The sequence below is a fragment of the Scleropages formosus genome, chromosome 1 (genome assembly GCF_900964775.1).
Source record: "Scleropages formosus chromosome 1, fSclFor1.1, whole genome shotgun sequence".
In the NCBI taxonomy this organism is placed as follows: Eukaryota; Metazoa; Chordata; class Actinopteri; order Osteoglossiformes; family Osteoglossidae; genus Scleropages; species Scleropages formosus.
The window spans coordinates 7,199,648-7,227,520 of NC_041806.1; the positions used below are offsets into that span (position 1 = coordinate 7,199,648).

Sequence of the window (27,873 nt, forward strand, 5' to 3'; positions counted from 1 at the left end):
CGAAAGAAGTGAGTTTTAAGACCCTTCTTAATATCTTAAATTAGACCTTTGTATTTTTTATTTTCGACCTTTTGTGCGTGTCACCATCAAGCGGGTAGATGTGGAGGAGCGTAGTAGTCTGGTTGGGGTGTAGTGAGTGATTAGGTCTTGTAGATGGCTGGGAGCAGATCCATTTATTGTTTTGTAGGCCATAACCAGAGTTTTGAATTTGATCCAGGCACCTACAGGAAACCAATGCAGAGAGGTGAGGAGGGAAGATACGTGGAAACACTTTGGTAGATCAAACACAACTCGTGCAGCGGTGTCCTGTAGCAGCTGGAGATGTTTGATGGAGGAGGTGGAAGACCAGAGAAGAGAGGGTTGTAGTAGTCGAGGTGGTATATCACCATGGCCTGGATCAGGAGTTGTGTAGAGGCTGTTATTAGATAAGGGTGGATGTTATGCAGGATGCATCTACAGTTCCAGATTGTGGTTTTGATATGTTGATAGAAACACATTTGAGTCAATCATCACTCCCGGGCTCTTAGCCAATGAGGTTGACAAAATGAGTGAATTCTCCAGTTTGACAGAGTTCTTGACAGGAGGACGGACCAGCTGGGAGGTGAAAGATCTCTGTTTTGGAGAGGTCGTTTTCATAATGTGTTCATGAAATTTGTGAAATTTCGAAAATTTGTACCGTGTTTCTAAAAATTGATGTTCTGCTTCTATTTTTGGTCAGTAAAAAATGTGCCTGCTAAATTGTATGGATTCCAATATCTAAAAATAAAAAATGCTTATTATTACCATATCTGACACATTCCAAAAGTAGATTTTATACAACTCAACCCTTTATTTTTTTTAATTCATTTAGCTGATACCTTTGTCGTGGGCGACGTACAATTAGCAGAGTAAAGTACAGAGTAAATGCGTTGAAATAACGCTGTGTTTTAACGGAAACGTATGAACAGCGAACACAGTGAATCACGAGCACTGAGCCTTTAAGGTTGTCTGAGGTAAACGGCACACCGCCCCTTCCGCGTCGGGTGTGGCCCATGCAGGGATTGTGGACATTTTTGTGTGTGTGTAAACCGTCTCAAACTAAATAAACATGCCTTAATTCACATATCATATGAATTTGAGTTTATGTTGGTCTCGCCAACGTCTTCTATTGTAAAAGCACACGCTCCCCGCCGGCGCTACAGTACGTCGACGGCGCGAGCGCGAAGCCGAGCCGTTAACCGCTTGCGCGCGCGCACACACACACAAATGTGCAATAATCCTACGGACTATCGCGAGAGGGATTCATTTTAAAGTATTAGGAAATAATAGGCGTGTCCCGTCGCAGCCCCTCAGCCACAGTTCTCTGACCGTTGAGAGTCGCTCAGCCCAGCGAGAAATCGGGTACGTTAGTTAACAGTTACTTCCTGAAGTCGAGTTCAGTTCATTTAATAAAAAAGTGTATTTGTGGTTCTTCGCGTGTACTGTCTGACATGTCATGTGAAAATTACCCGCAGTTGTTGAGCTAAGCTCTCCTTTTCTAAATCTAAGCCTTCGTATTTTATATTAGCAGACAGACGTGAGTCCTGTAGTGTGGAAACGTCCGCGACGTACAGAGTGACGATGACCAGCGCGCGGAGACCGCAGAACGCCGCCGAGCCCCGGGACAGTAAGGCTCCGCGCCGCCTTCCATCATCATGACATGTCGCAGCAGCTTCCGCTTACAGCGCTCGTTTGTCCCCGACAGGGGAATTCTGTCTGTCCGCGGTGTGCTGTTCTTCGGAACACTGTGTTCTACTACCGTGTGCCGTGCAGAGTGTACGTGTCTGTAGGACAGTTTAACATTTTGCCTAGGCTAGTGCCTCAGTAAAAAAAAAAAAAAAGAAAAAGGAGAAGCTGGGATAGCGCCATGTCGCTTTCTCAGCCCCCTTCGCGTTATCATTATCTCTGTCCCCATTTTCCCAGCTATCTTGTGACACGTGTCTCCTCTCTAATCGCGAAGGCTGTAGTGTAGCCGTGGAGTTCCCGCACAAATTGACAATTGAATGGCGTGGCGTGGGTGTTCTTCACTTTTCAAAAATGGGCTGCGAACTTTTGTGAGAGACACAGCCCGTGCGAGACAAGGTTCGTAATGAGGACGCGCAGACGCACGCGCACAAACACGCAGTCTTGTTTGTTTCTTTCTTTCTTTGTTTTTCTTTACTCTGAGGCATGACCAAAAGGGAATGTGTGTTTCGCGCTACTTGACACATGTGTTGTCTCAGCCGTATGGTCCTCGTGGCCCGCGAGGCAAACCCCGCCAACCGCTCGAACCAACACAGAAAACCGCGGGGGTGCATCTTACTTTCCGTGGACAAAGTCTCAAACTAGAAAAATAGAACACAAACTGTTCTTACATATTATTCTATATTGCCCCTAAATAAATATTATATTAAAGTTACTTTTAGTATAATTGAAGAAAGAAACCATACATACATAGAAGTTTGCTCCCCACCATCTGTTAAAAGTGGTCTGACCCCACTGGCAGAAAAAAAAATTCTCAATTTCCACAACCAGCCACTCTATGTTGTTGGAGACTGATAAATATAATAAATTTAAACTTTTCATAAACCTTCTTTATCCCTAGAAGTTTAATATCTTAACTGAGTGTGACTTTTGACCTGTTTTTTTCCAACAAGAAAAGCTAATACAACTCAGGAGCTGAGTATCAAATTACAGTAGCTTTGAAGGAGTTTTAAAATCTGACACTAATATGTAAATATGATTTTTTTATTTTTATTGAGCCTCTTGATTGAATTCAGCAAATTAGTATTGAAGCAAGTTTTATTGAAATACTGATTCATGTGACTGTGTCTGACCAGCTGGACCATCTTTTCAGCAGTGCTAGAGATAATATTGTTTACTTATTGTAGGTGTTTTAATCTTTAACAGGCTTACATGAGCTGCACAAGGAGGCCATGAAGGCCTACTCCTTTGAGACGAGAAATACGTCTCTTCTCGGCGGTCAGTCCCCAAAAGAGGTGGTTCTCACTGGTCAGTATGTCGCTTTAAACGTTGAAAATACGGATGTAAAAAAGGATGGAGAAACAAGTTCCCCTATTCTTGAGAATACGTTGACAGCAGTGTTGTCACCAAGCAAAGATATGACAAGACTTGTCATGCTGTTTGGTCCAACCGGAGTTGGAAAAACCACTGCTGTTCAGAAGATGCTGCTGGACTGGACAGGAGGAAAACACCTCCAGCAGTTTGGTTTTGTCTTCCCCTTTGCTTTCAGGCAACTCAATGTACTGAAGCAGGAGATGACTCTGGAAGAATTGCTGCTGAATCAGCATGGACATCTTGCTCCTGAGTCACTTGGTCTGATTCTGCAAACACCCCAGTCCCTGCTCTTTGTGTTTGATGGGCTGGAGCAGTACCAACATCAGTTGGATGTCCTGTCAGATTCTGACATCTGCTCTCAGCCAAACCAGGCTGCTCCTGTGCCTGTGCTGGTCAGCAGCCTGGTACATGGGGCACTGCTACAGGGGGCTTCCATTCTGGTAACAGCTAGAACGAGATCTGAACTGAATTCTTCTTCTGAAGTTGACTGTAAACATGTGGAGGTCTCAGGATTCTCTGTTGATCAAAGAAAAATATACATTGACCAGTTCTTCAAGAATCCTGAAAATGCAGAAAAGGCATTTCAACATATTGAGCAGAAAATTGGCTTCCAAGATATTTGCCGTCTCCCAGTCTTCTGTTGGATCACGTGCACCGTGCTCAAGGCAGCACTGGAGGCTAGTCAGGATCTTCCTGAAACATTGACCCAGGTCTTTGTCTCTGCCTTTGTCAACCTTATCCATGCTCATGCTCTGGGGAAAACTGCAGCCAGGGACCTGATGTTAGGCCTTGGCAGAATGGCAGCACACGGTCTGCAGAACAACGCAGTGGTATCTTCCCAAAAGGAGATGGCAGCCTTTGGACTGCAGCAGTTCTTAACTTCCCCAGTCCTCCTGGGCTTCTTGTCCTTTGAAGGGGATCCTACTTCAGACAACTGCATGTTTTCCTTCCGTCTCCCCGCAGTGCAGGACTTTCTTGTTGCTGTATCCTATTACTTGGACATATCAGAGGGAAAGAGCTTGGAGGAAGTGCTGGGGAGGCTGGAAGGACGTGCAGCACTTTTGAAAATTTTTCTGTCTGGCCTCTCCAGTGCTTTGCAACGGAAACCACTGGAAGGTGTTGTTGGGGAGTTTAGCAGTGACCGCCACTCAGAATTTACAGGCTGGCTTAGAAACAGCACAGAGGAAGCGTTCCAAAGCTGGTCCAAGGAGAGACGCCTGTGCAGCATCCGCTTGCTCCATCAGTGCCAAAACCAGCCACTAGTAAAGGAGATCACAGCTAAGCTGGGCTGCAGCCTGGGTGCCTCCTTTGAAGAGTTAACTGTCTGGGATGCTGTTGCTCTAAACTACGTTGTTATGTGTTGTGGGAACCTACAGGATCTCAATCTCTATGGCAACAGAAGTCTAACAGAGGATATTACGCAGCGCCTTGTGCCAGCATTCAGCTACTCTCACAAGTTAATGTGAGTATATGCAGTGGAGAATTGCAGGAACCAAAATGTACAGTTTGTGTCTTCATGCCATATTTGTCTATTTTACCTAATATTTTTAATCCACAAGGATTAAACCATTTGGGTATTATATGTAAGATTGTGGCATTTTTGAAAAAAAATGTTGCCCTTTGCAGTGTTTATAGAATTATTTTTCATACTATTGGAATAGGGTTCAGTTATCTTATTTTGGTTAATGTTGTTGGAATTAAAGCTTTAGAGTCATAGGAAGCCTAGTTGCAAAGTATAATTCTACCTCTTTTTCCACTAGTGGGGTAAATCTGACTTGGTCGTGTTAATTAAATTGGACAATAATGGAAAACGTGAGTAGAACTAAAATGTTTTTTAAAAGCACTAATCTGTGAATAAAATAACACCTTTATTCCCATCCTACCTTTAACTGTCTACCATAGGCTGTCCAGCTGCATGCTGAGTGCTGAGTCTTTTGTCCATCTGGCTTCAGCCCTTGTGAGAGGGACAACCGTAGAGGTAGATCTCTCCTACTGTCGCACAATGGATGATGCTGGTGCCAAAGCACTGTGTGTGGGGCTACGCCAGAGCAGCCTACAGATACTGAGGTGTGTGACGAGAGTGGTCAGATGTAGCTATGTGTTTTCAGGAAGAGAAGCTTTATGGTCTCTTAGTCTTTCAGGCTCTGTATAAAACTTCGTACTTAACTTTTCAAGCACACTTTGCAGACTTTTCTGGCAAGTTGCAGTAAAAGTGGCAGTGGAGTGCCTGAGCAGATACTCTGACCTTTCTTAGGAGTACATACTCTGCAGAAATGTTGTTCGGAGAACAGAAGGACTCGGTTTAGGATACAGCCTGAATCTGCTTTGGCGGCCTTCCTTTGTGCAGATTGCCATCGTGCGGATTGACAGCGGCTTCCTGTGATGATCTGGCCTCTGTCCTCGCTCAAGAGTCATCACAGTTGCGTTTGCTGGACCTGAGGGCAAATAAACTGGAGGACGAGGGACTGATCCAGTTGTGCCGGGGACTAAGCAGCCCTCACTGCAAGTTACAACAACTTGGGTAATTTGGCTTTCATTTCCTCATTTCTACTGTGTGCTGTGTATAAACCAAAGGCAAATTACCGTAATTTACTGATACTTAAATACTAAACATCCATGTATATACATTTTGTTGCATTTCCTAGCTGTGTATTTGTGATTTATGTAAAATGATTTTTTTTCAGGCAGAAAAGAAAAAGAAGAAATCACAACAGACAAAGGAGCATTATAGTTATTTGACCGTTAAGACGTTTGTATTTTCCGTTTTTTTCTGTTGCGTTGGTGCTGCTTCCATTCTCTGTTTGCTGGCCTACTCAGTTTGTGATGCCCTGGGATACTCCTGCTGGGAATAGATATTCTGAACAAGAAGAGTCTGTGTTCAGTCGAAATGTCATGGAGCAGGTGACGGAATGAATGTTTCACTTTCTGATGTCCTTGAACAACAGTGTACGTCTATGTTTTTGCAGGTTGGATTTCTGTCACTTGGCTGGAGAGTCCATGGGGGCCTTGTCCCAAGCCCTATGCACTGGCCACTCTGAAATAAGATCGCTCAACTTGAACAGGAACAATCTGACTGACGCGGGACTGGAATCCCTAACACGCGTTCTACGTAATTCAGAAAGCAAGCTGCAACATCTGCTGTATGATAAAGTTTGATTTCCCCTGCGTAACTCATGAAAATATATTAGTGAGTTAGCTGATAACTTAATCAGTCCCAGTGAATGGATTGCAATGAGAAAATGACATGCCTCTCCATGAAAGGGCTTTGAGGCCCCTGCCTTGTTTGTGTCTTCAGTGTATCTCCACTGAGGTCGTGTATGATAGCTGCAGGGAAAGAATACATCACGAAAAATTAAATTAGCTGATGGCAGTTCTTAAACTTTTGATATTGCTTTGCAGGTTGTAAACGAGATCTTGAGTGTGCCATCTCTCACCAGGCTGTCTGACTGTAATCTGACAAAAGCATGTTGCGAGGGGCTGGCTGAAGCTCTCCGGTCGGGATGCTGTTCCCTCATGGAGCTGGACCTGTCTTGTAGTGACCTAGAGGACTCTGGAGGTCTGAAACTTTGTGAGGCCTTGAAAACACACGGCTGCCCCTTGGAAGTACTGAGGTAGGGCACTGCGATGTACTGCAGGGTGTTAATCCTGAAATTATTTGTTCTGTGAAGGAGGACAGAGTTTGGAAGAGCGTGATGAATGTCAGCGCAGAAATGGAGGTTGCTGGGCCTGGGCGGAAATTGCTGCTAGTGGTTTGCAAAGGAACACCCGTACCCCAGTAAATTGTAACTGTAATCGCTAGTTTAACAATTTATTCAGTAGACAGTGAAGCAAAGCTTAAGATGACCTAGTATAATTTTTTCAATTGTGTTGTTAGCACATAATGGATATAAAGGTAAATGTCAATACGGTACTTGTATGGTGGTTCACATTTAAACCCAAATACTGCTGTGCAGCAAAGGAGACGGGTGTCACGCTGATCTTCCGTAGGTTGGTACGTTGCGAACTGGGCCAGGCCACCTTCCAGGAACTTGGCTCGATATTGCGCAGTGGGAGCTCAAAGCTGAAACATCTGGAAGTGGGCCTGAACAATGTGGGCGACGAGGGAGCTAAATACCTGTGGGAGGCTTTGGCAGACAGCCGCTGCCGACTGGAGATTCTGGAGTAAGTCCTTGATCACTGGGGGGAGCGGGAACTCTCATGGGTGCTGCGGGTGTCTGTCAGTATACTGTAAGTCTGCAGCATTTTTCATGGTGGATAAGGATTCAGATTTGCAATTTTCACAGTGCTGGTTCAGGTCCCTGATGGAGCATTGATAGACACAGTACTTAACCCAATTTGCTCCAGTAAAATACAGCTCTGTAAGAGGGTAACATTCTAAGTTGGTGTGGATATGAGCATTTACTAAACAATATTTCAGCTTCTTGTATTGCCGTATTATGCTACCTCAATCTCACGGTGGGATTTTTTTTGGGGCTGCATTCGATCAGTATGGAGATGGTCACGCTGACAGACAACTCTCTGGAAGACATTTGCTCTGCTCTGAGAGCAAACCACTGTTTGAAGGAACTTGTCCTCAAGAACAACGGGTTGACCGACACTTCTGTTCCATCCCTGGTTCAGCTGATGCAGGACAGTAGGACCATGCAAGCAATGAAGTGAGTATCAAGTTGATACCATTTGTCTTTGAACCTAGTTTTGATCATAATTATAAAAAAAAAAAAAAAAAAAAAAAAAAAAAAAAACAAGATCCTCTTAAACATACATACTCATGAAATAACACAGCACTGCATACCACAGATTCTGGAAAGCCAAGTTTTCAAATACACAAGGTCCTCGACTTACGACGGCTTCAGTCTCATGACTTCATCTCGAGTCTCAAACCCCCTTATATAAATCATAAGGAGATCCAACATAGCATTCATGCAAGTTAATTGTACGTAATACAGCTTTGCCATTTCACTAATTTCTCAACGTTTAATGTTAAATACTAGTGTATAAGTACAGTATGTATGTAATTAGTTTCAGGCTTTACTGTTTTACTGTTATTTTGAAATCTTTTTTGCTTTTTCTTTTCAGTACCACCAGAGTATTCAATTTTATTTTAAATGTCAAATGAAATATTCTGTAAATAAAAAGCAATCACAGATGGACAGAGTCAAGAAATATGGGTACCCTGCAGCAGTGCACCCAGCCCATGTATCGTACATCAGATGGAGCGCTTCTCCTTATCCATTACAGCAAAATGTCAGGACTTGGAAAAAATAGTAAGGTTGATGTGACAGCCTTAAGTACAGATGGTCATAAGTCACTGCTGTTGTATGTCAAGGACAACTTGTACTTCACAGATTTACAGATAGAAGTAGTACCCTCATACCAGCATTCTACCTTATTACGGGTTTGGTTTCACAACCACAATGTTTTGTTCTGTAGAAATGCAGAGAAATTAAACTTTTGGCAGGTCATCAGAACTCATCTTTTATTTTCAGTACTCCATTGACCATGGGGAATTTTGGCATTATAGAAGGTTCAAGTTAGATTATTAGATATGCTTGTAAAATAGCTAATAAAGACTGCGTAATGTACAGTTGTTACTTTAGGGTCTTTTGTGCCAGATTGGAATAACTTTTGCTGCAGTGCCTTTAAGGACTAAATGACCATTTACTTTGTGTTCTTTCACCAGCCTCCAATACAACGACTTCAGTGAAGACGTCTTTGAAACAATGGAGAGTTGTGGGAAAATTAAATATTAAAAGGAAAGTAAAATATATTGTGGACCAGCACAGCCAAGGCAAACTCGAAAGGGAATAGGCTGCAAAGACAAAAGTCCCATTTTCAGTTTACTACCAGTTTTCAACGTACGTTCATTAAGTACATTTATTTTTCTAAAACACGCAGCTCAAGTACTATACGCAGGTAATATAAAAAGTTACATGTATTAAAGATGGCATTGACTCACATGTGCTTGAAGAAAGGTACTTAATATCTAATATCCAACAAACGACTGAAGCAGTAAAAGAATTATCCTCATATGTAATAAAGCAGCTAAATAAATTACTTTACATGCTTATACTGTTTGCTTTACATGTTTCAAAGATGTTACTGGTTACTTGTCACTATACTGCAGTAGTTGCTTAGCTTAAAATTTTAAGTTGTCATGAATAAATAAGGTTTACCAGAGCACAATATAGTCCTTAAGTGAAATTTGTAAGTATATAAAGTTACACCCTTGATCTAAATGACTAATAATTAGCTACTCATTTCAAAATAAATATACTACATTAATGCCTCCCATGCCAATGACAGACTTCAGGCTTTTTTTTTTTTTTTTCCTTTTCTTTTCCTTTAAAGCAAATTAATGCAACTGTCAAAATGCCAGCTCTGCATAGGTTAGGAACTTAACATAAGGCACTTTCATTTTAACACTTAATCCGTAAGTGTTTTTGCCCTTTTTTCAGAAAGGTGAAAAGAACTGACATTCTTTGAATAATTAAGTTTTTCTGTCCAGTGACTGCTACTAGCTGAAAAGAGTTAGAGTAAAAAATGTCAGAGCTGACAGTGTTAGACTTGTAACAAGGCAGCCAAACTGGGTATAAACTTAATGGAAACGTGTTGAGTTTTCGTTCAGACAGCGCAGCCTCCGTTACTCAGCTTTCTTCTACCCTGTTTCCATTCCATGCTTGCTGCTCCATTTCTCCTTCACTTGTGCTCTGGGTGGTTCTGCAAGCAGCTGATGAACTCCCTGACTGGATGTCCTTGGTAGCAGATCTGATAGATGGTTGTAAACAAGGGGAACCTGGATAGGGAGAGGCCTACCTGGTGATGGCTTCTGAAAAGTCCTCACTGCCAAGTACAGTAACTGAAGAACTGACAGCAGCAAACTAAACAATTCAAACACTTTGCTAGTGTCCATTTGTCGATCATGTTTAATTATGAACCATGACAATGGAAGTTGCTCTTTATTATATGCTAAGCAAGAGAGAGGATCAGGCTGAACAGGCATGAAGATCACTTAGAAGTTTGCTATTGTAGATGTACTAATGTAAGAGTAAAGCATCTACCAGATTTGCTTACTTGTTCAACAGCTCCTTGCGCTGGAGGACGTAATAGACTTCAGCAGCTGTGGCTGGTCCCTGTAGCTTCTGTCCATTCAACATTTCTTTTTCCAACTCCTCAATGGACTGGCCAGGAAGACACCCATGGTAAACAAGTCAGTCGGAAAGAGCATAAAGTGGGGGAAAAAAAAATCCAGCAAGGAAGTAATTCCTATACAGATCAAGTTGTACTTAAAATGAATTACACCACAGCTAAAAAAAAAGTACACTCCTGATGCTGTACATCCTGACATCTCCAACCTTTCCAGTTGTGACAAAGGCCTTGGCAACTCTCTGGTTCCGACCACCATAGCAGGTGGTGATGAGATCTGCCACCCCACAGCTCTCCAGAAAGGTGGCTGACGAAACGGGTCCAGATGTGCAGAAGGTGCAGGCAAAAGCAACCATCTCCATCAGTCCAAGGCGGATCACTGCTGCTTTGGTGTTGTCTCCATATCCCAAACCATCACAGAAGCCTGCACCCACTGCCACCACATTCTTAGAAATGAAGAAAGAAGGTGCCACAATTTCAGTAAGCAGGGCCTATGAGTGAAGAAGATTACCACTGTTGCTCTGATGTGGGAAATAATGAGGGCAGCCTTCTTCAGTTCTACAATTTAAAAAAAAAAATAGAAATAAAAAAAAAAATCATGACATGCAAATTGAGCCTTTCACTCAAAATTCATGTTCTCCTATGATGGGAATGAGTTATGTAAACTGTGTGTATTTCACAAACATTCTCTCTCCCTGCCCCCACCCCAGCTCTCAGAACATTCTGATTCTTGTGCATTTACTCATTTTGCTAATGCTTTTCCCCAAGGCTATTTACAATATTAAGCTACCTGTAGTTATCCATCTGTTTATACAGCTGGGTAATTTTACTGGAGTAATTCATCGTAAGTACTTTAACTTGGGACTGTAGCAGGAGGTGGGATTTAAACCTACAACCTCCCACCAAAGGGGGCATCTATAACCGCTGTACCACGTGCTGCTGTACTACCAGTTTCCTTCTGTGCTGTGTGTGTAAAACTACAGTAGTAGTGTTAAAATGGAATAATTCATTAAATACTTTGTGTAAAATTAACTTTCAAACAGTCAAAACTGTTCCCTCAGTAGGTTTACATTTCACAAAAGTTTAAACTAGGCGATTTTAAAATAAGTATATTTTGTTTGATAGAATACTACAAATCAATGCCATTGGCTACTGGAACAGATGGTGCAAGTGTTTTGGATGCTGGTACACTTGTGTCTCGTCCTCAGTCTTGCGTTTTGCACTACAGTCAAGTTATCTCTTGTGCAATGCTGATTTTTGTGCCATTTCAACACTGTAAACATTTTTTTGCCCAATTTGTGTTTGAATATGGCTGTCAAGTGTCCAGCTTAGAGTGAGTGTGTTGATAGTGATTCAAAGCGTGCAAGACACACAATTTCATTATAATACAGTCAGATGTGATGGTGTGGTATGAGCACAGTATGCATAAAGAATGTGAGTGTGGCAGGTCCCATCATCTGCATCGAAGTATGGTCAAAATTGTAGTATTTATCATTTTGAATGGGAAAATTTGCTTACATACAGCTCTGCTGTAAATTAAAAACAATATCACTTTACTGTTTAAGCAGCTGATACGTGCAATAGTCACAATTTAACTACCTTGTTACAGCAGCATGTTGACAGCATTTCGTAATACTGTATGGTTCCATTTACATAGATTTGTTGGTTTTCAGTTGCATTACAGTATCCTATTATTACACTTACTATTTGGGTTTGGCTTTATACTCTCATATAATATAAGCTCTCATAAATGTAACCGGTGGAATTAAAATTTGTGCAGTACTTACCTATTCAACAAGCTTAACTCATGACATCTAATTTTTATGGTTTAAAATAACAGACCATAAATATTCCTTTGTGCACCCATAAACATCTTTTACAAAATAAAAGATTTATCTGTATAAATGGATTACATTTGAATTTGCTTTGGATACAAATGTCTGGCAAGGAAACCAGCACAAATGCCTGTATTACAATAATATTTTTAAAAAGTAATATGTAAAGAAATTAATGAAAAGGGTGCTTAAAGTTGTTGGATCTTATTCTGGAAAGGAGCATACTTTTATATTAATTTCTGCTCAACTGCTATCAAATGATTAATGCAACTAAACCTATGACTCATACTAACAAGTCTGATTACACTTTTACAATTTTGACGTTGGAGAGAACTGATAGCATGGGTTCGTAAAGCTGTATAACAATTGTTTAGTTCCAGCACTTAGGATCTCATGGCCATGGATGATACTGAAAACCATATGATGTTAGATTCTGTCTGCAGCATATTTATTCAGTAGTTAAATGTTCAATAAAATCTAAACTGAAAGAAGTGGTGCAAAAAGCTCCAACACATTTGAAAACAAAGAGCATATATCATAGAGCTTTTATAAAGAAAACATTAAAAGTTTACTTTTCATCTATGGGGCATCAAATATTTTGGTGTCAGTGCTCAGATGTCTGCCTGGCTATGCCTGTCATTCTAATACGACCAACTATGAATAACATTCTAATATGAAACTGACTAGTGTTGCTCTTAAAATGACAACCGTTAAATGAATACGAATGAAGTTTGTGAAACAGAATTCTATAAGCCTGTCTGCCCAATATATGACTCACGGATGATCTATGAAAACCGGTCAATGGAAATGGATTTTAACAAACGTTTATAACTGTCAGAATTCCACATAAACAGATTATCACTCTGACCTGTTTCCGGATAACATATCCTCAAAATACCTTTTTTTTTTTTTTTTATTTAAGCTCACAAGGAACTATTGCCACCCAAAGTGAATAATGTATAAAGAAGCTGCAGTGATACTGACAGTACACGGTGGGTACCTGACCTTCAGCGCTCCACACATCTCCACAACATCAGACTCCTCCACCACAGTAATGCGGAAGTTTGGGTTTTCCATGAGTTCCTTCAGCAGAAGCGCGCGCTCCTTGTTCTTACAGCCTGCTCACGGAGAGGAAGGACGGACACCTCACTCAATGACCAAACACCTAACGCTCCACTTAGGACAAACAGAGTTGGTGCAGATCAAGAAACTACTTAATCTTCTGTAGCTACTACCAAAAACCCAAAAGTGAAAGATTACAAATAAAAAAAAAAAAAAAAAAAAAGAGCAGAAATTACATTATCTGATAAACTACAAGTACCATACTAAGTCTCACCGAGTGTCTAAAGACACTTTCAAATTTAATTTCCTCATTAGCTACTTCCTTCCTCCTTACCAATGGTGGATTCACAGAATTTCCCATCTGCCACCTCATTGGCAATATTGGCTCCCATCAGCACCGCCACATCAATACCCAGCTTCTCTCGGATGATGTCAGAAATCAATCGGAGTCCATCAGAACCCGCGTCCACACCCTAGGCCAGAGAGCAGTGTGGGTCAAGAGCGTAACAGTGAGCTACTGAGTAAAGCAAAAAAAAAAAAAAAGTGTTGACATGAACTTTATCCTCGCACCAAACTAAAACAATTCATCGGACTCCCATGCCGTGCATGGAAATCTACCACGTTCTGAAACGGTTGAAAACATCACCTAAACAGTATCAAGCAGAGTCACGTAAGCGTGCTGTACAGGGGTGGAAACAAAGTACACAACAGCTACCTGTGCTTTGGACTAAGTATTAGAGCCACGGGCAGCCCACCTTAATGAGGGACAATCCCAGAGCGTCTTTCTTCACCTTGCCTTCGATGGTGTCGCACACATTTCCAATGAACTGATGTGGAACCACAAACACCAACACATCGGCCTCACCCGCAGCCTCCACTAGGTCTGGAACTGCCAGCTGGAAAGAAGGGGGTCCCATCAAGCAGGGGCCTCTAAGCCACAAGCAACACGTTCAGTCAATATTACAATTAAGGGGGGAAACGTATACACTTTCTGTGGTTTAATTACACTCCTCATCTCTTCTGTATAACACAGCATTCAGACAAATTTTGTAGTATGATAAAGAGATTATTTTTCTTCTAAGCCCTAAGAAGAGCCACAATTCATTTGCAACATACTTAATACGCACGGGCAGATGTGGTGTCGCATATTAACCACGCTAATCGTCGTGTCTTACCACGTTGGTTGGCAGCTTGTGCCCAGGCAGGTACTTGACGTTTTCGTGCTCCGTATTAATGATCTCTGTTAGCTTCCGCCCATTAATATTTTCTTCATACACCCACATTTTGACAGTACTGTCAAATTTTGGATTGTGAGCTGCATTGTCTCCAATAATCTTGGCAACTGCAGATCCCCTGCAAGGCAGCAGAGCAAAGCCTTTAAAGGCCGTAACAGCCTTTGCAAAGTCATCCTTTCAAATCTAGAGACATTTTTATTGTGTTTTGTCATTTTTGAGCATGCAAATAAAAAAGCAGTTTTTTCAAACCGGAAGAACTTGGACATACAAGATAAGATCTGGAAGATACATCATTTAAATACACTCCTTGATTTTCAAAAACTGCTTGTCCTTACCTGGGTCGTGGCGATCCAGAGCCTATCCTAGAAGCACTGGGCACAAGCATGGGACCATACACCCTGGACAGGACATCAGTCCTTGGCAGGGTAGCTGCACATATGCACTCATCCACTCACACAAAGTAACTTAGTGCCACTAGTTCACCTGAACCGCATGTCTTTGGACTGTGGGAAGAAACCAGAGCACCCAGCAGAAACCCTTATAGGCACAAGGAGAACATTCAAACTCCACACAGACTGAGCAGGAATCAAACCCACATCCTCTCACACCACCCAGGCCCTGTGAGGTGGCAACACTACTCGCTGCAACATTGTGCCGCCGGAATGCGTTGTTACAGAACTGAAATACTTTATCCCAAAGGGAAACTGTACAGGGTTACAGTAGTGCACAACACAGTAAAGACTCAAAAACACAGGCACTGGGGCATGCAAAGAGAAAGCGAGTTTGCTGACAACATAAGAGCCGCACTGACAGCTCACATAGCCCAAATCACAGTTGAAAAATACAGAGATGAACCACTCCACTCTGCCAAGGTCTCACAGTGGCAGTGCAGGCAGCGTCACATTTCACCTACATCTATCCACGTAGCTCATGCTTTTCTCCAACACTACACACACACACACACTTTCTGAACCGCTTGTCCCATACGGGGTCGTGGGGAACCAGAGCCTAACCCGGCAACTCAGGGCGTAAGGCTGGAGGGGGAGGGGACACACCCAGGACGGGACGCCAGTCCATCGCAAAGCACCCCAAGCGGAACTCGAACCCCAGACCCACCGAAGAGCAGGACCCTCTCCAACACTACTTAGAACATAAAGTTACTTAAAATTATTTGCCTACTTATGCAACTAGGAAATTTTCCCGGGGCAATTTAGGGTAAGTCTTGCTCAAGGGTACTATAGCAGTAGGTGAGATCCGAACCAACAACCTTTGGATCTAGTGGCAGTACCTCTAACTGCTACACTACCAGCTACCCCTTCTATGTGAATGCATGATCAAGATGGTGTGATGTTATCACAAAACACTGAACTGCTGCTGTAGCATAAGACCAGTAACCAAATAAAATGACTGTTAAAATGTCAAAGGACAAAACAAATACTTAAGACTGAAAGAGGTTCATTCATAAGTCAGCTGATTCTTAGTCACATTTCTCCCCTCCCAAACACAAGCCATGCATTCCCAAAATTAGAGCAATACATCTTCCAAAACGGAAGGTTAGAGAGCTTGTAGATACCATCCCAATGTTCTGTTCGGCTCTCTGTCTTAACCGTGCCCTAAAAAACACGCCCACTTGGACTTTCCTTTCGCCGAAAGTGCTGACGAGAGGATCGGTCTTGAAAACAGAGCTGCTTCTTGTGCGGTCACCAGAATATTGCATGTGACCACTCAGGGTGTGTCACACCACAGCCTGGTGCTAACTGCCTGTGCCCCCCCCTTCATGGCTGTGAACGCTCCCTGCCTACATACCGTCTTGGTTTACTCCATCAGGGTGACTTTACTGCGCTCCGTACTCCATCTCAGCTGCTCTTTCTACCACACCTGCTGTGTTCTTACATATCACCTGTTGGGCTTTGTCCACTTTTTGATCGATCTGTAAAATGATATGCAAAATGATCCATTACAACTTTAAAACTAAATTAGTCAGATTTAAAAAAAAAAAAAAATCCACTTACTGTTGACTTATAGTAAATTTGTGAAACAGGAGAAATAAAGACTGAAGAAATACACCGTTTAAAATGACGGATGGATTAAATCTGCCAACATTATCTGGTTATACTTATGCTAGTTGATCATCTTGTGTATGAACAGCCTTTCGTGGCATTTCTTACGTGGGAAGCTATAATCTGTAATTACAAACATAAATCTCATACTGGCCTTGATTTATTTATTCATGTATAATAAAGTATGCAAACCTTTCAGATGAAAGTGAAGCTATAGCAAACCTTCCAGATATATTTTCATCTTTCATCGGTTAATTTGAAATCCTTATACAATTCAATGTGATTTATTAGAGAGCTGAATAAAGGATCAGAGGCATAATGAAAGGTTGGCTATACATTAAATTACTACAATAACTATGTAGGTATTAAAAATATAAAGCAAGCCTACTGGACATGGAGGAAAGGAAGAAGTAAACTCCCAACTGAAAGGCGGGGGGGAGTTGGGACCGTGGGGGTTCAAGTACCAGTGGCTGCCCACCCCTCCTGAGCATTCTTAGAATTAAAATAAACTTACAACAATTTATAGTTAATTTATAGCTATTAATAACATTGTTACTAAGTGCTAATAACTTGATGTCCCAGTTCACATTATACATTCATTTGTAAAGTGACTTTATTTGAATAAGCATCAGAAGGGTTCGAATGTAATTTGCCCCTCAGCACAATGGAGTGTAGTATTTCCTGGTTACTTCTATTTACACTGGTTTCAATGATCTTCCCACCATTTACCCTGCAGTCATACTTATAAATGGCACAATGGAGCACTTTGAAAGGACCCATTGAAGCAGCTTCAGTGAGAGAAATGCACAAAAATGTTAAAGCGGGACGCTATAATCTGCTTGTGCATTGTTTGGAACAAGAGCCCAAACGCTCCGTTATTTCACACCAGCAAAAACAATAAACTTAGAAACGCTGAGATAAGGATACAAATAATAATTTTTTTTAAAAAACTGTTTGGACGGAAGGGAGGATGAAAAAGATCCCATTGCGAAGTCAAAATAAAATGGTTTTATCTTTTGAAGAGCTCCGGCCATTGTTCTGGAACACTGTGGTACAACGGATGCGCTTGGACAACAAGGGGAAATCTGGACATTAGTGGAGAAACGTTGTCGCTGCAAACGAAGGGCAGCACAGTGGTGCAGCAGGTAGCGCCAGGGTGGTGTGAGGAAACGTGGGTTCGATTTCCGCTCAGTCTGTGTGGAGTTCGTATATCCTCCGTGGGTTTAGTCCAGGTGCTCTGGTTTCCTCCCACACTCCAAACACATGCAGTTCGGGTGAAATGGAGACTCTAAATTACCCTTAGTGTGTGAATGGATGAGTGCATGTGTAGCTACCATGTCAAGGGTTGATGTAGCATCCAAGGTGTAAAGCCTCACGCCCAATGCTGCTTCCGGGATAGGCCCCGGATCACGACGACCCTGCTCCGAACAAGCCATTTCTGAAACCGGATGGAAGGACTAGAAATGTAGCGTCCAGGATATTTCATGCACAGAGAGGGGCTGAAAAGACCAGCGTTCAACTGGAACATACTTCACATTCCAAGAAGAAAACAATTCACAGTTTCATACACACAGAGCCATGGGCTTCAACACATTTCACACAAATTGCACCTTTCGCACATTTATGCACTTCCATTTGTCCATGGGAACCACGCCTATTACTGAAACTGTGTAGATAATACGTAATTTAAACCGAGTGTTCGTTACTTAAACCGTACGTATCTTAAAAGGATGCGAATCTTACTAAACTAACCTGTAACCGACGAAACCGTCATTTAAACCAGGCAAGTGTGTAGTCATTAAGCCGTGTTTACTCGGTTTTTACGTCGTGTGAGAAGCCAGAGGTGAGGTAAAAAGCTGAAGAGAGGAAAACAGGCGACACCTGACCGGACCGGACCGGGGCTCGTGCGAACCTTTCCTGTGCGCCGCCGTTCATTTCGAACCTGTTCCTGTCACACAAACATGACGGCACTTTCGGCGACTTTCCCGCTTACCAGTTCCCGGAGCCGACGACACACACTTTCTTGGGAGCGTTCATCGCGTCTTTCTCTCTCTGTGTGTCCACCTGTGAGAGTGTGGCGGCGCTCACCAAGTCGTGCCTCGAGCGTTCGCTCGTGCGCAGCGCGGCGCTCCTTCCTTCCTTCCTATTGGCTTCTGAGCGGCCTCAGTCAAAGAGCCGCCCGTTTCTCGGAGGACCGCAGTTAAACGAGGAGGCAACTGCTCAGTTCCGTTTTTGATATACTTTTATTCATTTAGCTGACGCTTTTCTCCAAAGCGTAGTACATCCGAGAGAACGATGCAAAAAGTGCATTACGTGTACTTGAGACATTTGGATCCGACAAGTGACTCTTCAGTACAGCCAATGTGTCATATACCACAGTATAAACCAGTGTACATTACACTAGTAATCATGTGGGCGATATGGTGGCACAGCAAGTAGCGCTGCTGTCTCACAGCACCTGGGCAGGCTCTATCCCTGCTTAGTCTGTGTGGAGTTTGCATGTTCTCCCTGTGTCTGCATGGGTTTCCTCCAGGTGCTCTGGTTTCCTCCCACAGTTCAAAGACATCCTGTTCAGGTTTCCCCATAGTGTGTGAGTAACAGAGAGAGTGTGTTCCACTGATGTATGGATGAGTGACCCAGTGTAAGTAGTGTATCTAGTAGTGTGAGTCACCATGGTGAATAAGGTGGGTGGGCTGATAACACTACAAAGAATGTGTTTGAAGTTGCTTTGGAGAAAAGTGTCTGCTGAAGAAATGTAATATACTGTAGTAGGGGCATATAGGCTTTTTCATTATTAAACAAATTCTTATTAACATTACTGACATAAACACGTGTTTATCATGCACTTAAAAGACCAGGGTAGAAGTGAGTCTGAAATAGGTGGAGTAAGGGATTCAGCAGTTCTGAGTGGGATGGGTAGGTCATTTCACCACATCGGAGCCAGAAGCAAAACCTTTGTGCTTTAAATTTTGGATCACCAAGTGAGCAGAAGTGGAGAAGCGCAGCAGAGTGATCAGGCCTTGTGGAGACTGGGGAGTTCTCCTAAATGTGTCCTTAAGAATAAACTTTAATACAAGTATTAATACTTCATGAACCTAAAAACTCTTTAGGGCTTTGGGGCAATTCAGTGACTAGGTTTCAGCCATATCTTTCCCCTTCTGTGTTGCCTAGAGGTAACATCTGGGTATTTTAAATATAAACCCAAAGTGCTCAGCCAGTTTAATAAATCATAGAAACATTTTAATCTCCTAAAATGTCTTAAGTACTTATAAAATACCTCAGATTCTGAAGTCTCACACATACTGAATATATTTATTATTCTGTGTTCACATGGGTTTACATGTTATTCAGATTGATTAGTGACTCCAAATTGCCCTGCAAAGGACTGGCATCCCATCCAGGGTGTATCTTGTCTCATGCCTATCAGCTGTTGAGGTGGGTCTAGACCTGTCCCCCCACTGGACCAGAGGTTACTTATACTGTCCACTGATTGTAGTCAGGGTGATAACTGAATACAGTATGTCGGAACTGAGAAAAGTTGCACAAATGATTTACTGTTCACCTAATTTAAAAATGACATTGTAGAAGGCTACTCCTGGGTATCACATCTGCATTGTCAAATAAGCTTGGTGAAAACCTACTATGTGGACTGGACTCCTGGAGATCTGCACAACCAGCCCACAATACTAGCAGCTCCATAAGATCTCTACAGTTTATAGTCCATACAGTTAAAACCCTATTTTTCCCTTCTTTTTTCTATGTGATTTTACTTAATACTGCTGAAGGTCATAAGTGACAACAATATTTCTTCAAAAAACATTGCTGTTTAGTAAAGAATATCTTTATTAAACTTTAAAATATACAGAAAGCATCCATCAAGAAATGTGTGAGGGAAGTAAACATTTCCATTTAACCGTACAGAGATTCAGTCATCTGGTGAAATCTTAAAACTAAGCTAAAGAAAATCTACAGGAGTTTTACTGAGGCTGGAAAAATGGAATGAGTTTAATGTGCAAACAGTTGTTCTAAAACTGTTAATATTCACCCAAACACTCTACATGTTTCAGTAACTCGTTTCCTTCATCAGCTGTTCTTCTATGGCATTTCCATACAAAAGTTATAATATAAACCTCCTAATGATAAACACTGCAATGTTAGGAAGAGACACCTGAACTGAATTATAAAGAACACTTTCATTCTATTAAATGAACCAGCTCCCAAAACTAGATTTTAGAAAATGTTCATAAAAACTGTTAAAAGAACTTACAGTCCCTGTGCAGAACCACTCCATCCTAAACACATTAGCAATCATATCTTCATATGGGTGGCTACATTCTAAACCTCTTTAAAGGTCCAGTAAAACTAGACAAAAAGCTTTGCACAAACCTATAACACACAAACCCTTAAGTAATAAGCAGGATCAGTAAGTGAGAACTTCTCTAAACCCTACAAATTGAAAATGGAAGGCAATTTTCCAAACTTGCAATAATTATTTCTCTATATATTGTATAAAGTATAACTTACTGCTGGAGTGTCAGTTTGTAATAAGGGCTGGACATGTGAAAAGGAGAACACAACCACTGCATAAGAAAAAAATATAGTTGCATCATCACAAACAGTAGCCACATAAACAAAGCAACTATGCTTACAGCACAAAGGCAGTTTAAAAGGGATTTTTAGTTGAGAGGGAAAAAAGTTCAATGACTCAAAGGGGTCACAGGCAGACCTGGTTGGGGGTGAGATAAAAGGCAAGACAAATAAATAAATAAATTCAATCATTCGGAGGTGGTAGGATGTATGTGAACCACAGAATGCTGTTTTCTGCTGACAGGAAAAGTGATGAAGTTTGGTTCTGTCCCCACTAGTGGAATTCCAGCACTTGGAGGTTAGTGTCTTCTAAATGCCCTTTGCCATCTCTTGGTCTAGTGCTCCAAGAATTTATGTGTTTCTGATCCCAAGTGCCTGCTCCAGCTCCTGTCTCCTCTGCTGCACCTGTAGTAAGAGGCAGAAGAACCTAGAAACATTGTCCTCTTTCATTCCAGGAGACAAAATGCAATACCTAATAAAACACCAACACATGTATATCAGAACATGAGCTTAACCAGAGACACACATGAAACAATAAAAGGAGGCAATCCAGTAGTAGTCAGTATCTCAAGATCTTGGTATAATAGGTCATAATTTATTCACATTATGAGCTTCAAACTACATCAGCCAGATATATTGAAATATGATGCAAAAGCTGTGCGAATCCGACACAGGGTTTACCTTAGAATAGAAATAGCGACAAACGGCCTCCTGGGCCCATGGCTGGAAGTAAAACTCGGCCATCCTCTCCTCCTCAGGGTTTCCCACTACGTCAGTCATTGTCTGTCATTTACACAGGATACCACATACTTTGACAACTCTCATTCCATATTTTTTTGCAGAGTATGATATCATAAGCAACAAAGACAGCTCACTAAAATGCAAAAAATGCCCTTTAAGATCAAAAAGTGGTGTAGTATGATGAAACAAAATTGTGTCTACCTGCTTGACAGTGTACCATATGAAACTGCAAGCGGTGTTTCATAAAGTGACAGGGATGAACTCTGGACACAGCTGGCTAAAAATTCTGAACAGATCGGGTCTTAAACTGACTTTTTAGGACAAACCTTTTGTGCAGATTACATGTACAGCATTGAGTGAAGCGAAAGCACCCCAGTCACCCATCAATTCTAACTGTAGCACCAAAGCACCCCACCTTCAAGTCCCTGCACTGGGACTGTAGCCAGTCATTTATGAAGCCCTGGGGATCCCGTGCAAAGCTCAGCATGAACTCCCTCTGTGTCTTTAGCTGGCTGATGGTTTCGATTGTCTCGTGGATCTGATACCAAAGAAGAAGGTCAGCGCACACAAGTGCTAGGTTACAGTGCTCACTACTACTGCTTAATGTGGCCATCTTACTGGATATTGTGAACCACTGTTCACATATTCACATGCACTCTATTCAGATGCCAACACTTCTGAAGCAACACTGATCATCAGAAACAGGAGTCCAGGGTACAACATAAACATTACTAAAGGGAGGACAACCAATAGTGAACAAGTGCTGAACAATAAATGGTGTGAATGCAACAGCTTATACCTTGTGGTCCAGATTGGCTATCTCCTGCTGGCTGGCTGTAGACAGTAGGAATGAGTTCATTTGTGTTTTCAGAGTATCATCCACCTCTACATCAATATCATAGCAGGCAGTTTTCTTCTGGTCATTGGGGTCTACACTGCAAAAAGAAACAGTTAAAGACCAGGGAGAGTTGTGAGTATTGTACCGTGGATTTGACAAGCACCGACTCAAAAGCTGCCACTTGACAGAAGTGTAGAATGATGTTAAGGTCATTGGTTGTCACCTGATTATGTGATTAATGATTATTGGTTCAGGGGGCATCAGCAGGGCATGCAGGCGCTGGGGAATCTCCGAAAACTTCATCCGTTGGGTCTCAAATATCTTAAGAAATGTGTAAAAGTATTATTCCCCCTCAAAGATATGGTTCGGTTATCAGTGAAGTAATGGTACAATGTATGGAGTCACAGACACACCTGCTGGAGGTACTTGTCACAGTTGATTAACTCACGCTCATGAGGGTCCTGCAGCTTGTGGGTCTTCACGTACTGCCAAAGTGCCTGGATGATCACCGGCCGAGTCTGTGTGTGGATTCCCAATACTCGAGCAAGACGAGGGTCCAGTTTAAATTGTGGGGGCTGAAAGGTACAGGGGAAGTGAGTCTGGGAATTTCAGACATAAGCTCAATGTAACAACAACAACAACAACAACATTGTATTAAACAACATTAGGAAAATTCGCTCAGGCTGCCATTGCAAAGGCACCAAGCGCATGTCTTTGCACTGTAGAAGGAAAGCAAGGCAAACACAGGGAAAACATACAAACTCCACACAGACAGATCGAACTTGTGTTCTCTCGCACCTTCCAGACAATGTGAAACTTCAGCACTACCTGCTACTCTATCATATCTACGCACAACTTTTTTTTTTTTTTTTAAAAGTTTCCCAGGTATTCCTCAAAATGCCAGTAAATCTGTATTTTTGCTAATAACCCTACATCTTCATAATTTATGAATAAATATTTACTTTTTTACACACAATATCAGTAAATCTATTTGATGATATTCCGTTACCTGGTAATCGAGCATAAGCAGCACAGTACAGCGAACATTAACGTCACCTGGTCGCTTCACCTGGAACCCATCTGTCTCTTGAGTGGTGGCTGTCCTGTGCCACTGGGGAAGGAGAAAGGAATTTACTGCACCAATACTATTAAACTGATAGAAAACATATTTTGAAGAAAACACAATGAAACAGAGACTTCAAGAATGTCAGGAAAAAGAAAAGAAAAAAAAAAAAAAAAAAAAATCTCTGTAGTCAAACTCATCTCACTGTAGCAATACGGGTCATAATTAGTGTTAATTCAGCCTTTGCCTCTCCTGAACACTCAGTAATATGATAGAGAACTAAGACTACTCTGACCCACCAAAATGGAAAATTTGGCTTTTTAGGGACAGCATGTTTATAATTTCTTAAAATTTCTTCCTGAAAGAAAATCTACATATAAATGAAAATGCATCAACTTCCAATGCCTATTAGACACACTGATGATATCTGGGGGACGGCTAGTAGTGTAATGGTTAGAGCTGCTGCCATTGGATGCAAAGGTGGTTGGTTAAAATCTCACCTCCAGCTGTTGTACCCCTGAGCAAGGTACTTACCCTAAATTGCTCCTGTAAAATTACCCAGCTACATAAATGGGAGAAAAATTGTATGTCGCTTAATATTGTAAATTGTTTTGGAGAAAAGTGTCTGCTAAATTAATAAATGTAAATGCGGCCTTAGTCAGGGTTTGAATAATTTTGCAAACAAATTATACCTCCACCAAGTGGTTGTCAGGACCATACAAGTCCTTGTCAAGCTCAATCACCAGTGACTTAAAGAATGAAGAGAACTTCCTCTTCTGCTTCGTGGCTTCATACTTTGACACACCAGTCTACAACAGCACAACACAAATTCAACTCAATGCCATTACACATATAGATCATTGAAGATTTACAAATAAAAACAGAACAGAAGATTTCTGTTCAGTGTACTGTACTTGTAATTGCCTTGACTTAAAACATACCTATATACACACAACAGAAAAACCTGCAAATACACATTCGCAGAACTAACAAATACAAAGTCTCTGTGAATACTTCAATATCACAATCAATCAAAAAATTCCATCAGCTTTTACATGCCTGGGGGTGGAACAAAAACCAGAAAGCTCCACAGGCCACTCACATCCTCCAACAGCCGGCCTTCCACACGGAGCTCCCATGATGCAACTGCTCCCTCACCATCCTCTGCATCAGGCTTCGATGGGTTGAAAGTGTTTGATATAAAGATACGGAGTTTCCTTTTTTGCTGGGGGGGAATTACCTGAATTACTGACAGACCCACATCACGTGCATATGTTTTAGAAGATGCAAGAATCTGAAAATCTCATACCTTGATAGGTCTCTTGAGCGCTTCCTGAATATCCAGCCTTTTCCGCATGATTGTCTGGTCGAGTTTTCGCTCAAACACAAGCAGATCCATGTAGGCCTGGGACTCCGGGACAAGGTCTCTGATCTGAGGGGGTGAGGAAAACCATGGGTCCAGAATCATGTAATAAGAACTTGGGCTAAAATAAATACCTTTACAGTCTCCTAGATGTGCTCATTGGGACCTTCAGAAATATATCCTACCAACTATATATCAACTGTGAAACAGCTCTGAAGGTCTTTATGGCCTTCTATCAGGTTTAATACCCAATGGGGGCCACCAAAGCATAACAAAAACAATCCTGGAGTGAACAACTAATGTATTGTATAAATACTACCGTCTCTACAACAAGACTGACCCATGGTGCATACTCACCCTCTGAGGTAGAATTTTATCTGCGATTTTCTTCTTTTTAGTACTGTGGAGATAGAGGATGACCACTTACTCAGTTGAAGATGTAAAGTACAGACACATAGAGGAACTACTGAAAACGATGCTGATCATGTTAACAAATGGCTTTAGGAGCCAGCGCGTAAGGAAGGGTGTTCTGGAAGATCAGCCCTTACTGCTGGTGGCGGCTCTGGGCAGCCGGCTGTTGAACCTGCTGTATCTGTGGAGGAGCTGGTCTCTTGCGGACTGGATCTACAAGAGGCATACCAGGCCGAGATACTGGGCTGGCTCCATAGCTCGGTGGTCCCATGGCCGGGCCCTGTGGCACCGTTCGGCTTCCAGGGGGGACACCTGGTCTCTGCCAAGAGGGGTGAGGAACAGACAGTAATGAAGCTGCAGTCCATCTTTTAGCAGCATGTTAAAGGCACTTTCTAAAAACAAGACGGTCAAAAACACATTTACAAAAGAAATCCTTATCTATGAGACTGGAATGTTTAATAACTATACCTCCAGCACAACCCATGGCACGGTGGAACAGTAGGCAGCACTAGTGCCTTACAGCTCCTCAGCCTATTGGCTAAGTCCAAAGTGTAGTGTGTGTGGAGTTTGTGTGCTCATGTGTTCACATGCGTTTTCTGCAAGTGCTCCAGTTTTCTCCTACAGTCCAATGATGTTAAACTGCCCCTTGTGTCTGTGTGTGTTACACTGCTCTGCTGTACAGGTGGGTGAACGAGTGCTGTAAGTCTAGCACAGTATCTAACACTGTACGCCACCAAGGTTAAATGTGTCACTTAAATAATATACAGTTATCAGTGTACATCACTTTGGAGAGAAGTGTCTATTAAATAACTAATAGCAAAAGTAAAGGACAACAGTAATAGTTAAAACGACACAGGTAATACAGCAGGGAAAATTTGTTTTCCTAATACTGAGCACAAAAGCAACATGGAAATTGCCATTAATTTTAACTTTCGCGAATAACCAAATTCCTAGTCACGAATGCTTGGTCAGCAGGAAGGTGCAGGCAGCAAAGTGCAAAGAGCATTTCTGTGCAGATTGTATAGAGCTGCATTGACACTTGGAGCTGAAAAGTGAACAGAATGCTGTGTTCCTCATAATTTTCTTGACAGCGTACCCCAGTTTACTTCAGTGTCCACGATCCTCTTTACCTCAAATTGTCCCTCAGAGTCATAGATATATTGGTTTACCTCAGTTTTGTCCCTCATAGATATTATATTGGTTTACCTCAGATTGTCCCTCACAGATGGTTTACCTCAGATTGTCCTCACAGATATTGGTTTACCTCAATGTCAGTTATATACTGGTACCTCAGAGTCAGTGTCCCTCATAGTTACACTGCCACTGGTTTACCTCAGTATCCCTCATAGTTACACTGGTTTACCTCAGAGTGTCCCTCACAGTTTCCCTCAGTCACAGTAACTGAATAATATCCCTCCCCTCGCGCTGCGCACTCTTTTGTTCTCGATAGTCCCGTGACACTGCTGGTCCTACCGGGTATCCAGGCCCGGGCACGGGACAACGATACAGGTGGTTTTGTGCTGCGGACGAAGGACCCATCCTTCCAGCAGGAGCTCCAGGCCCCATGCCCGGCGGCACAGCACAGCTCTGAGGCCCGGAGTTCATCCCTCCTGCAGGGGCTGCTTGTAGACCACCACGAGCAGCCATCTTCTCCACTGTGCACACACCGGGGAGCTTCAAATATCGCGAGAGCTGCGAGCGAGAGTTCGATTAACGCTGCATACTATTTGCTTAATACACGCTTAGCAAGTCATTTTGATCTAATAATAATAATACGCAAATATAATAATATATTATTATTACTATTATATTGTTCTTTGAAAGAACGATATTTGTCATATAATGAAGCGTTTTTAGCTATTTTTTGTAAGCATTCATTTGTAATTTTCCTATTTCTTACTTCATCGGTAATACAGTTTTTGAATTCTAAGCCGTATACCCGTAAGTCTAGAGTGTCGTGTGAGCTGCCGTGAACCAAATGGAATTTTCATTTATAAACGAAGTTGTGCCCTGAAAATTGAATATCTTTGGAAACTGTTCGTATAATAATAGGTCTGCTATGTGTGCGAAATGCGCTTGTGAAATTACTCCGGCGTTCTGTCGCTGTGATTCCACCAAAATCGCATTCGATTGAGTTGGAAATAATACAAACGACCTCCGTGTGTTTGAGCGCCACCTCATCTGGAGACTCAAGAGTCAGAAAACTGCAGGATAACAGGCAGCCTACAGCTCTCCATGTCTGTGACCGCACCTGAAATATGTTATTAACGTAAATACAGGCTTCGACACGGTGGATGTTGGTTTATTGCAATGCTGGCACTAGACGGAGAATGATAATACTTTAAAGCAGGTTTATAGGGCTCTGAGGAGAACTGTCTCCTGAAGAAGCCCTCCTCGCGCTACTTGCCCCCAGTCCCGACCAATCAGCAACGTTTAAACCTCAACCACGGAGTATATACA

At 42.1% G+C, this 27,873-nt stretch overlaps 3 protein-coding genes across 3 annotated transcripts; 1 reads left to right on the top strand and 2 right to left on the bottom strand.

The window, feature by feature from the left end:
- Positions 1-1,023: 1,023 nt before the first annotated feature.
- Positions 1,024-9,142, top strand: LOC108930458 (NACHT, LRR and PYD domains-containing protein 12). Its single transcript, XM_018745698.2, has 10 exons — positions 1,024-1,380; positions 1,547-1,645; positions 2,908-4,537; positions 4,978-5,142; positions 5,423-5,596; positions 6,042-6,215; positions 6,513-6,686; positions 7,063-7,236; positions 7,563-7,730; positions 8,756-9,142. Exons 2-10 carry the CDS (start codon positions 1,600-1,602, stop codon positions 8,823-8,825), a joined length of 2,775 nt encoding a protein of 924 aa, XP_018601214.2. The 5' UTR covers positions 1,024-1,380; positions 1,547-1,599; the 3' UTR covers positions 8,826-9,142.
- A 176-nt stretch (positions 9,143-9,318) lies between these two features.
- LOC108930459 (glycerol-3-phosphate dehydrogenase [NAD(+)], cytoplasmic-like) lies at positions 9,319-18,515 on the bottom strand. Its single transcript, XM_018745699.2, has 8 exons — positions 18,404-18,515; positions 14,291-14,468; positions 13,871-14,011; positions 13,450-13,588; positions 13,059-13,171; positions 10,428-10,664; positions 10,147-10,253; positions 9,319-9,868 (listed from the first exon to the last, which is right to left on the bottom strand). The coding sequence occupies exons 1-8, from the start codon at positions 18,445-18,447 to the stop codon at positions 9,772-9,774; spliced, it is 1,056 nt and encodes a 351-aa protein (XP_018601215.2). The 5' UTR covers positions 18,448-18,515; the 3' UTR covers positions 9,319-9,771.
- A 1,770-nt stretch (positions 18,516-20,285) lies between these two features.
- On the bottom strand, positions 20,286-27,079 carry LOC108930436 (SWI/SNF-related matrix-associated actin-dependent regulator of chromatin subfamily D member 1-like). The gene is made up of 13 exons (XM_018745674.2): positions 26,887-27,079; positions 25,551-25,732; positions 25,360-25,402; positions 24,949-25,071; positions 24,742-24,864; positions 24,332-24,448; positions 23,586-23,687; positions 22,990-23,151; positions 22,800-22,897; positions 22,538-22,673; positions 22,154-22,276; positions 21,679-21,780; positions 20,286-21,402 (listed from the first exon to the last, which is right to left on the bottom strand). Exons 1-13 carry the CDS (start codon positions 27,058-27,060, stop codon positions 21,349-21,351), a joined length of 1,539 nt encoding a protein of 512 aa, XP_018601190.1. The 5' UTR covers positions 27,061-27,079; the 3' UTR covers positions 20,286-21,348.
- Between the last annotated feature and the right edge of the window lie 794 nt (positions 27,080-27,873).

Excerpts from the sequence above, each read along its gene's own strand:
- LOC108930458 (XM_018745698.2), top strand. The coding sequence starts at position 1,600 with ATGACCAGCGCGCGGAGACCGCAGAACGCCGCCGAGCCCCGGGACA. Across the intron at positions 5,143-5,422 it reads AGCAGCCTACAGATACTGAG|ATTGCCATCGTGCGGATTGA; the intron begins GTGTGTGACGAG and ends TCCTTTGTGCAG. Across the intron at positions 5,597-6,041 it reads TGCAAGTTACAACAACTTGG|GTTGGATTTCTGTCACTTGG; the intron begins GTAATTTGGCTT and ends ATGTTTTTGCAG.
- LOC108930459 (XM_018745699.2), bottom strand. The coding sequence starts at position 18,447 with ATGAACGCTCCCAAGAAAGTGTGTGTCGTCGGCTCCGGGAACTG. Across the intron at positions 14,469-18,403 it reads GTCGTCGGCTCCGGGAACTG|GGGATCTGCAGTTGCCAAGA; the intron begins GTAAGCGGGAAA and ends GCTGCCTTGCAG. Across the intron at positions 13,172-13,449 it reads ATTCTGTGAATCCACCATTG|GCTGTAAGAACAAGGAGCGC; the intron begins GTAAGGAGGAAG and ends CTCCGTGAGCAG.
- LOC108930436 (XM_018745674.2), bottom strand. The coding sequence starts at position 27,060 with ATGGCTGCTCGTGGTGGTCTACAAGCAGCCCCTGCAGGAGGGATGAAC. Across the intron at positions 24,449-24,741 it reads AAGGCCGGCTGTTGGAGGAT|ACTGGTGTGTCAAAGTATGA; the intron begins GTGAGTGGCCTG and ends GTGCTGTTGTAG. Across the intron at positions 23,688-24,331 it reads CTGACAACCACTTGGTGGAG|TGGCACAGGACAGCCACCAC; the intron begins GTATAATTTGTT and ends CTCCTTCCCCAG.